The 11,487-nt window shown below is 38.4% G+C and overlaps 1 protein-coding gene across 2 annotated transcripts in view; it reads left to right on the top strand.

The window, feature by feature from the left end:
• VEPH1 (ventricular zone expressed PH domain containing 1) overlaps positions 1-7,105 on the top strand; it is a 249,409-nt gene extending 242,304 nt beyond the window's left edge. For both annotated transcript variants that reach the window (XM_043595043.1, XM_043595042.1), the window contains exons 13-14: positions 741-877; positions 5,585-7,105. In XM_043595043.1, the coding sequence (XP_043450978.1) occupies positions 741-877; positions 5,585-5,821 (374 nt within the window). In that variant the 3' untranslated portion in view covers positions 5,822-7,105. The remainder of the gene's footprint in view (positions 1-740; positions 878-5,584) is intronic.
• Positions 7,106-11,487: the final 4,382 nt, after the last annotated feature.

Below are 11,487 nucleotides of genomic sequence, written 5' to 3' on the forward strand. Positions count from 1 at the left end.
AAAGATCTTACCCTCACAGAGCTTTCAGTTTAATGGGAAAGACAGACATGAATCAGATAAACACCATAACTATCTACCAGTAATGCTTGATGTGAAAGAAACATGCCAGATGCTACAGAACATATGGTAGATGAATGCACTCTGGTCTAAGTTTGGGGAAGGTCTCCCAAAAGAAGTGACATTTGAGCTGATACGTGAAATAATTAGTTGTTCAATTGGTACATGCAGAGTGGAAAAGGGAGTGTGTGTGTGCCAGAGAGTGGAAATACCATGTTCAAAAGAGTTGGGCTTGCCTTTGCAATGTTATGTCTTCACCTAACATCTTTGAGGGCACTGCTTTGACTTTTGCTGTTAAATAACTAAATATACTTGGTTTATAAAGTTGCATTTCTAAGCAGTTCATGTGAACAGAATATCATGAAACAAAAGAGTTAAGCACAGCGGGCTGGATGTCTGGATATCTGGATCCCCCCTAACCACTGCTAACCAGATGCTCTTTTAGTGAACTATATTCCTTTTGAAAATCTCAGTGAGGTCTTTCAACACTTTCTCATTATCATATCTAAATTGTGCATTCCTTTAGGGACAAAGGGGGAAAGGTTAACCAAATTCATAATTTATTAACACACTCTCCAAATATGCTTACTGGGTTCAGGTTCATTGTACAATTCTGACTTTTGATCACTTGCCAAATAAATAATGGAAAATAAAAGGCTTGATCATTTTCTTACCTTCAACAGTTGTAAACCAAGATGGCCAGCCTCTCATAGAAGGAAAACTTAAAGAGAAGCAAGTCAGATGGAAGTTCATCAAGAGGTGGAAAACTCGTTATTTTACGCTGGCTGGAAATCAACTTCTGTTTCAAAAAGGAAAGTCTGTAAGTTACCCTCTTGTCTTTTCCACTTGCATTTTTAAGGTCCTCTTCTCCACCGAGCAGCTAGGCATTTTGTCTTGAGTTAAAACACCAATAATTTTTCCTTTTCCATTTATAATTTTACAGCATCATTTTACTGCATATGCCCCTTGGACTGTCTATTCTGTTCAGCCCTACATTAGTTGGTTCACTGTCTCTCTTCAATTTATTATGGTAGATCTTTATTGTTGACTTAAGTTTTAGAAAGATGAGCTGCAGAAGAACTACACAGCAAGCTTGACTTGAACAGTGTGCCTTTTGTTTCCTCATAGATCAGCTACATAAATTAATGTCTTATGATATGGACCTTGATTTCATTTATACTAAAGGTTATATTTGGAGGCAGGGACCCAAGGAAGGGGGACAGTAGGCTGGGAGAAAGAAACAAAGGCTGAGTTATTTAAGTCCTTTTTGTAGTCAGCTAAGTTCATATTTTAGGTATTTAGTATTCAGTTAATGAATAGAATATGATTCTAAAAGAATTAATAAATATTCATGTAATACAACTTTCAATCTGAAACTAAGAGGCTCAGTAAATATCTGTATTCTGAATTTCTAGTGGGAAACTTCTGAAGTAGCATTCTATTCCAATAGACAATGCAAAGTTATCCCCTTCTTTTCAAATCAGTTTTATTTATCGTTAAATTCTACTCATTCAGGATCAGGAAGAAAGAAAGTACTTCTTGGATATTTTGAATATAGTTATAATAGCTTATCACATGCCATGCTGGATTGCCTTCAAGAATCCTCAGAACGGTCCTTTGAAGTCAGCACTATTGTTACTGCCATGTTATGGATGCTGCATCTGGGGTGCTTTGTCCTCCCTCCTTCCCTCCCTGCCAGAGGGTGGAAGAATGTTCCTTTGGTCTGGGCCATCCCAGCGGCTTCCACAACTGAGAACCCTTACTTGCCTGTGTCTTTCCTGGGAGGGGCAGGCACCAGGTTAATTTCAATGCCAAGATAGCCTTGTGGAATCTGACTTGAGCAGGCAGTGGAGGCACTTTCAGTCTTATCTAGCTACCAGGCAAGCCAGGAAGGGCAAGACGCTGGCCTTTGGATTCTTGTCCAGTCCCACTTTTACAGGTATTATTTGAGCCCCAGAATCAGAGTTATGGAGAGAACATGTTCATATGCCCACATGGCCATCCACTTCTGTGCAAAGATGCCCAGAGAACACACATACAACACCCTGCTCACACCTATGTACCCATTGTGCTCCACTCATGGCCTTTGGGACCCAGGATCTGTCAATTATTACCAGGAGTTGTCTTTGGTCCTGGTCAAAGACATCTGGGAAATACAAAGGAGCTAAAAGGCTCTGACAAGTCTTGCAGGAAAGGGCCCACTTAATTTTGTTTAGTGCATCTCAAACTTGTTCTACCATATGGTTCCTTAACATCGTGTAACATCAGACCCTGCCTCACTCCCTTCCCCTTGTGAGAGAGACAGAGATAGAAAGAGACAGAGAGACAGAGACTCTGACTGGCTTGACCAAGGATAGAGCCAGTAAGGCAGAAAGGGATAAAACTGGAGTCAGACACAGGCCGTGTGACATCAAAGCACGTTGTTAAATGAATGCACCGTCCTGCTTCCCATGAACACTTAAAATACAGAGCCAGTGGCAAACCAAACTGTTTCTGAATTAATTAATGAAAGATTTTAAATTATTTAAAATTATGAGTCAATGAGAACATAGGCACTGTGTCTTTAGAATGCTCATTATAAAATTTATTTGAACTTTTTACTCAATAGCTATATAGTATGGTATATCTGAATTACAACAAATTTTGATCAAATGCTTTTTTAATCAATAAAACTTGAAGTTAACTTTCTGAATGAAAAAAAATTGGTGATACCTACGCTAAGCTCGTGCTGCTTTCTTCATCTGTGTGTATTGCAAAATGTACAGATGGACCTTTCTGTGGCTGAAGATCTTTTTGAAAGGGAAGTAAATGGTGTGCTCAACTTAGACAGTTATTTATTGGCGGTTTAAAGAAATTTTTTGTTAGCACTGCTCCATATTGAAGTACTTGAAAGTGTTTAAAATGACCATCTGAATTTCCTGTTTTTATTAAAGTAATCAGAATTAGAAGTTAAGATGCAGTGATTTCTTAGATCCCTTGAGACGGAGCAGAGTTAGTGCATAAGAACGTCTTTCCTGAACTCAAATAACCACCTTTATAGTTCTTGATCCAGAGCTTTTTAATAAAGCTTAGCGAATAAACTATCTTATAATTGGCTAACTTGTTTGACATCTTTAGAGGGAAATAATGGCTTGACATTTTAGAAATCTGACAGAGGGGCGCCTGGGTGGCGCAGTCGGTTAAGCGTCCGACTTCAGCCAGGTCACGATCTCGCGGTCCGTGAGTTCGAGCCCCGCGTCAGGCTCTGGGCTGATGGCTCAGAGCCTGGAGCCTGTTTCCGATTCTGTGTCTCCCTCTCTCTCTGCCCCTCGCCCGTTCATGCTCTCTCTCTGTCCCCAAAATAAATAAACGTTGAAAAAAAAAATTTTAAAAAAAAATAAATTAAAAAAAAAAAGAAATCTGACAGAACGTGTGGCTCAAATATTGGGAAGTGATATAATGTACTCTAAAGACCACAGCAACTTCCCTCTCATCCCCAGGGACACTGGAACCTAGCAGTGGTCACCAGTCCAGACGAAGCTTCTGCCCCATCAAAAAGGACCTTTCTTGTAAATAAGAAAAATGTGCATTTTTAATAAGAATCGAAAGACTATGGTGTTATTTTTTTACTTTTGCATTCTTAAGGTCTTGATCTCTACCAACCAGCCAGGCAAGGTGCCCTTTGACTTCCCGCCCATTTCTCTTGGGTAATTTTCACTGTCCCTCTTTAGAGAACTGTGGTAACTTTTTGTCCTCTTGATCAATTCCTCCATGTATCAATTTCTATACTACAGACTAATTCAAAGAAATATAATCTTATTGCTGTCAGATATTTACTAGAAACCAAAGTAAACTAACAAAGTATTATGTAATACACGTATCTTCAAACTTTATTCTGTCTATTCCCTAAAAGAATTTTGAAAAATCTGTGTAATACCTTGTAGCATTTTTTTAGTCAATCATAAGTTTAAAAAGTCACACAAACTGTAATTTCTGTTGAATTATAAATATTATCATTTTCTTTTTTAGGCTTATTTACTTATTTTGAGACAGAGAGCGAGAGTGGGGGAGGGACAGAGAGAGAGGGAGAGAGAGAGAATCCCACTGACAGTGCAGAGCCTGATCCAGGTCTTGAACTCATGAACCATGAGATCATGACCTGAGCCATCACGAGTTCGACACTTAACCGACTGAGCCACCCAGGTGCCCCTAAACATTATCATTTTAAGATAAAAAGATCACACCTCTCCTTTCAATATGACCACTAGGCTAAGATACCATAGCAGTTTGATACCTAACACCGTCCATTAAAAAAATACATGAATTAGTTCATCTTGAATCAAAATGGTTACATGACATCGTTTTTCTTTGAAATAATATTTTTCTACTCCCACAGCATTTATCCTGATCACCCAATCATTTTTCACTACAATAAAACTACACGTATAAATTGAAATTTAATTATTTTAATTTTTTATTACTACCAGTCTCTCAATGCTAAGATTTTTAAAATATTTTTTAAATTATATCACTTATGCAAAGTCAAAAGTGTAATACAAAATGTAATAAATAGTTACTAAACATTAAAGAGTGAAATGCTATTGGAAATGCATCTCTTAATGAAATAGCTGGAGAGTGATTATGTTGCTTTGGTTGAAGGACACTTCCCTGAGATCAATATTTTGAGTTGCTTTTCTTATTTGTTTGATTCTTCTGAGATTTTCCAAGTTGGACAATACACCATGGTAAGTTTGGGATGAGTGAGAAGGGTGCCTTTCCATTGAAGAATGAAAAAAGGGTGACTGCCTAGGGGAGGTGGCAAAGGAGAATTGGCAAGATCCTCAAGAAGAGACGCATGCTCTAGGAGACAGATGAGTTCAGGGATGTTGAAGAAATTGCTGTAAAGAAGTATTTGATCTCTTGAAACCATTCATACTAGCCTGTTGTGATGACCCTCGTGTTGCAGTGATCTTTAAGCCCCTGCTTTGATTCAAGAAAAATGTCAATCATTAAGTATTCTTTCAGTTTAATGTTCATAGACAAATCATGCTTCCAGAGCTCCAGTGTGTTTCAAAAACAGTTTGATCTACATAAACATTAGAACTCTGTTTCTTCAATTAATACCGCTTTCTCAGAGATAACACGTAGGAAAATTCAATTTCATGCTTCCCCAAGTATCCCAAATGCTGACTTAATAGTACTCTATTGTACTGTTGCATTTTGCCCTATTGATACAGTGTTGGTATCAATAAAAATGACATAAAATCTAAGAAATATGAATTAAACATTTCCCAAAACTCACTGTATAATAATTTCTTACAAATTGGCCATCTTGTCCCAACTTAATATACTGTAACACAGGGTCAATTGCTCACTCCTTCCATTGGTCTAATGACTCTGTGAGGCCTTAGCATTCAAAGTAACAAAGCATATAACAACTATATGCAGTGAAAGGCTTCTAATCCTCTTGGAAAATTCTCCAGTTGCCAAAGATCTTTTCATACTGTGGGAACCAGCTCATGTTCTTTCCTTCCCATATGCATTTCAGAAAGATGATCCTGATGACTCCCCAATAGAACTCAGCAAAGTACAGAGTGTGAAAGTTGTGGCCAGGAAACGCAGGGACCGCTCCCTCCCTCGGGCTTTTGAAATCTTCACAGACAATAAAACCTATGTTTTCAAGGCCAAGGATGAGAAGAATGCAGAAGAGTGGCTCCAGTGCATCAATGTGGCTGTTGCCCAAGCAAAAGAAAGGGAAAGTAGAGAAGTAACCACATATCTGTAGGGATTTGCAAGCCGACCTCACACTGATTGTATACAATGGGCATTGCATTATCACTGCCAATGTCAAGAAAAAAGAGATAAATTACCCAAGTCACATTGTGTTTTTACTGAATGGAACAGTTTTCCCTAAGAAGCAGAACCCAAAAGTGGCAGGATTTTTATACATTTCGTATTCTAATGGCACCTGCATTAACTCCAGAACATCTGTATGATGCATTCAGGAAAAGGAGCTACAGATGATGCAGGGAAGAAAGGGGAGAGTCAGGGATCTAGGAACCCCTGTAGATATGCCATTGTAAGTTGTAAGAATACAACTTCACAAGGTACCTGAAATACTTATCCCAAGGAAAGATTAAGCACCTCTGATGAAAACTATAGTCTGTCAAAGTATTAGAAGAAAAGTAAAGCCCTATGAGGAAAAATCAAACATATAACTTAATATAGACATACAATTATGTTTATTCTTTCCTAATGCAAATGAGGCTAACACATGGTAAAATTGTTCTCAAGTGAAGACAGTTATGTAATTAAATGTCTGTCTTTCCGAACAACTTATCTGATTATTCTGTTTAGGTTCACATAACATGATCTAAAGTTTAGGTACTTAGATATATCTATTGCCCAAGGCAGTAAGTGTAAGCTACAACAAGCACAGAAAACCATTTTCACCATCTTCAAAGTATGTGCCATTTCCATCAAGTTTTGAGATGTTACAGTTCTATACTTTTCTTCCTTATATTCAGTCGTTTAATATCTCCAAATTACATTTTATGGTTTTTCCATCACTCATATTAAAAAAAAAATTAAGCTGTGGTGGGCAGAATTATAGGATGATTCCCAATGGTCTATACCCTGACCCTTCCCCTTGACTTATAACTTGCTTCCAACTAATAGAAGATGGCAAAAAGAATAGGATAGTCTCTCCCATGACTATGGTATATTACGTGGCAAAGGTGAAGAAGTTTCTTAATCAACTGACTTTGAGTCAGTCAAAAGGATATGCACAAAAGTGTGCATGATCTAATCACATGAACCCTTTAAAAAAGAGTGAACAAGTCAGAGACTCTCTCTTCCACTGGCTTTGAATAAGCCAACTGCAATGAATTCTACAACTTTAAGGGAATGGATTTTGCCAACAACCAATGAGCTTGGAAAAAGATCCCAGCCCCAGCCAACACCTTGACTGCAGCTTTGCAAAACCCTGAGCAGAGGACCTGGGTAAGCCATGCTTGGACATATGACCCAGGAGAACTTTGAGATAATAAATATATGCTGTTTTAAGTGACCAAGTGTGTGGAAATTTGTTCCATAACTATAGATAATTAATACAAAAGCTAACTTGGAATGCATATAAGAGGACTACAGAAACCTAGAAAAAATGTAAGTAGTCAATTCCCTTAATTCTACCTTGACTCTACTGATAACTCATGAGGACAGGAAATACATAAGAGGCCAAGTTTGAAAAAGGAAACAATTGAATTTTAACATGTAAAGTTTGAAGGTATTGGGAGTCACAGAAGTTATTACAAATTGAAAACAGTTCTGGGGGTCAAGATTTTGCCTCATGGGATATATATATATGGTCACCAAAGATGTGGAATTTGCTGAAATTACTCAGGAAGAATAAGACAAAAGAACTAATAAGGGCTTCTTTGAGATACCTACTTTTAAACAAAGGAACACTGGATTGGCTGGTTAGTGTTCAGAGATGTTACAGACCAGGGGAAACAACGTCACAAATGCCAAATAAATAAGGCTTTCAGGAAATGGGAAAGGTTAACAATGTAAAATCCTGAAGAGTAATCACTTAAGATAAAGAATGAGCTTTACAATTAGGAAGCAATTGGCATTATTGGTAGGAACAATGCCATTGGAGTAATGACATAAAACTCAAATTTCAGTGGGTTAAAGAATCAAAAGGAGATTAGGAGTTTAAAGCAATAATTGGACTCTATTTTCAACAAATTGGGGCTAAGATACAGAAAGTGTTTTGTTTGTTCTAAAGATGAATTAGACTTGGGGGAGGGCATGGTTGTTAACATGCAAAAAGAAAGAAGAAAAACAACTCTGCTTGAGCAAAGTTTCCAGAAGTGGTGGGAAAAGGATTAAAATTCATGCCATAGCAATTTATGGAACAGTTAGCAAGCAACAGGTACCATGCTTGGCCTGGAGATAGAAAAATAAAAGACCCAGCTCTTCCCCTCAAGGATTTTATAGCGTAGTAGAAGAGATAATCACATAGAACAAAAATTGAAATGCTCAAGTGCCTTGATAGAAGTTTGCACAGGGTCCTGTGGAAATACAGGAGAAGGCACCACTGTAATTGACTCTGTACTCAAAGCCAAAGCATGGGCTCCCTCACTGTTTCCCAGAGCTGTTAGAGAATGAACTTGTCCTAAAGAGCTAAGAGTGTCGTGGGCGGACAAGGAAACAATGGTCAGCAGAGGGAACCACACTGCAAAAGCACAGGAGGGAAAGGAAACATGGTCCATTTGCAAAACCACAAGTCCTTATTAGGATGGGAACATGGGTGGGGGGCAAGGGGGTTGCTGTTGTGCTGTTGAGGAATGGTACATAATGATGCTGGAGAGACCTATGAGGCCACAGCATAAAGAGCTCGGTTCCATACTAAGGATCTTGAACCTTTCTTAAAAAGGTTTTAAGATTTGCATTTAGAGAAATAATTTTGATAGTGGTATTACAGAATGGATTGTGGAGATATAAAAAGTTGTAGCAGGGAAATCATTTGGGACATTCTTAGAAGTGGTGAGGTGTAGTGGCAGAGGAGACAGAGGGGAATGGAAATGGAAGAAAAATAGTGAATTAGTAAAATGGATTGGATACTGGTGGTCTGGATGGAGCCGGGGTATAGGAATGGGAAGGAGTCTCTCATGACCCCTAGGTGCTTTCTTGAGAAACTTGATGCATGGTGGTAGCATTTACTGAGATAGAAAATTCAGAAGCAACAGTTTAAGAGGTGAGGCAAATGGTAAATTTAATTTTAATGTATATATTTAGAGTATAGATACATGATTGATCTTAGACTAGGGAGACATCTCCTATGAAGTCAGGCAGGAAAAGGTGAGCAGACATACAGTTGTAAATGAGTCTCTAAATATTATGTTGAAATCTACCAGCCATTCTTAAGAGTCAGTTGAGTAACCAAGCTGTTTAATTAATTAGAAAAAAGCTGGTAACAGACAAATGGAATATTAAGTGACACCACATTAGTTATTAATTTAAAGGCCAACAATGTGTTCAAACCTTTTGTAGCAGAGAGATTACGGTAAAACTCAACCTGTCTATATACTGATTCTGTTTTCACTGAATGCTTATCCTAAGAAAGAAGAGAATGGACCCACCAGCTCAAGTTGAGAGAAATGAATTATTTTTGTTACTTATTACAGTCCTTGTGATTTCATTAACTGGATGCCTCTAGTTTAGAATACAATTCTCAGAGCCTTTGGATCAAATCTAAAGAGAAATAAATGTATGAAGTATGAATAATGATCTTTCTGGTTTCATTCCATGGTGCTGTAGTAATTCCAAATGCAAACAAATTCTCCCAGGTTTAGAATCACACTGCAATTTCAGAATCATCAGCTTCCCACTGATATTTCTGGCACTTCCACTGCCATTGCCAGCTAGCTCACCACAGAGTGCCCTTTCCCAAGAGGGCTATAGCTCCTGATCCTGAGCTAAGAAGAAACCACTCTTCTAAACATATTTAAACCTTTAAAAATGTTGGGATGAATACAATTATAATCATGGTTAGAAATTCAAGTGGTTTTCATTTTCATTCTATTTCGATTCTTTTTCCCTCTCAGATAGCTGTGGAAACAAACGTTTATGTGTGAGACTCTCATCTGGTTATTTCTTGAGAACCTGGAGTTTGGCGAAAATAAATGTTCCATATTTTGCTAACGTGACTTTTCTGGAAGATCCTTTGTTGGTGAGGTTGAGAGACATTTATGATCTCCAATTCACCTACTTTCTGTAGGCACTTTTGGGCCTATTATTGTAACTTTATTCTCAGGCATAAATAAAAGATTACTGGGTTGAAAAATTACCCTTGGGGGGCGCCTGGGTGACTCAGTCGGTTAAGCGGCCGACTTCGGCTCAGGTCACGATCTTGCGGTCCGTGAGTTCGAGCCCCGTGTTGGGCTCTGTGCTGACAGCTCAGAGCCTGGAGCCTGTTTCAGATTCTGTGTCTCCCTCTCTCTGACCCTCCCCTGTTCATGCTCTGTCTCTCTCTGTCTCAAAAATAAATAAAAACATTAAAAAAAATTTAAAAAAAAAAGAAAAATTACCCTTGGGAAATTTATCTTTCAATTTAAAAGTAAATTTACATTTAAAAATTACTTTTAGGGGGGCGCCTGTGTGGCTCAGTCAGTTAAGCTTCTGACTTCGGCTCAGGTCATGATCTCACGGTCTGTGAGTTAGAGCCCTGCGTCCAGTTCTGTGCTGACAGCTCAGAGCCTGGGGCCTGCTTCAGATTCTGTGTCTCCCTCTCTCTCTGACCCTCCCCCATTCATGCTCTGTCTCTCTCTGTCTCAAAATAAATAAACATTAAAAAAATTTTTGTTTTAATTACTTTTAGGAAACAGTTGCAAGATGAGGTAAGGGAATATATAGGTGGAATTCATGGTGCATTGCAGAGAAGTGAATACCATAAATGCTCTAGCCAGGATTTCTAGTCCCCAAAATCTAAGTTTTGAGATGAAAAACTCAAAACGTCATCTTGTTCCAGAATAGCTCCAGTTTATAGGCCTACTGGAGCAACTCTTCCCCAAAGGTGCTTCTGAAGGACAGAGGGGTTGGAAAATCAGGGAGATTTCTACAAAGGCAGTGAAGTCTAGAGAAGGTGGCACAGGCTGTGAGCACAGACACATGAGGATTCAAGTCCTAGCTCTACCAAAACTAAATTACCAGCCTGAGCAAATTACTCATCTCTCATCTCTTGGTTGGGAACCATAATGTCTATGGAACAGAACTGCTATGAAGCTTAAATGTCAAGTAATAGCATCCAGCAGAAAACCATGGGTACTGGATGGCGCTCCATTTTTTACACACCACTAAGGGAGGAAAAAAATCCTACAAATGAAATTATGATGCTATGTCTTAATATAATCAGTGCTGTGTTACTTCCAAATGTCTTTTATCTATTCTGAGAGATTTAGCAGTTTCTTCTGACTTTAGGTACCTCGAGTGATGTGTGACAGGTAATCCTTTTGTATCTATTTCAGCAACAAAATGAAACCCAGCCTCATCTACATGTTGATCTCTTCCTTTATTGGATAAAACATTTAGTGGCTGCTTTGCAAGACTTGTGGACCTGTAGTCATTTCTCCAGCGATGGCTCTTCGGTTCCCTGATGCCATATTTCATCCCACCCTTCTATTTCTTTGCCTCTCTATGTACATGATAACTTTTTGTCTCAAAATCAAATGATCTTGTTATTTTCAAGACATGCTAAACAGCAATTAACATGTGTAGTGTCGACCATGCACATAACTCAATTGAAGTAAGAACACAGAGAACTGGGACCAAGTTTGAGTGACACCCAGTCGTAGTCATTCCTGGTGGATTACAACTGCAAAACACACTGATTATCAGGCACATCCCAATTTCAGAACTTAAAATATGGGAGAAAAAAATGTAAATAAA

This window comes from Prionailurus bengalensis, chromosome C2, assembly GCF_016509475.1.
Source record: "Prionailurus bengalensis isolate Pbe53 chromosome C2, Fcat_Pben_1.1_paternal_pri, whole genome shotgun sequence".
Taxonomy (NCBI): domain Eukaryota; kingdom Metazoa; phylum Chordata; class Mammalia; order Carnivora; family Felidae; genus Prionailurus; species Prionailurus bengalensis.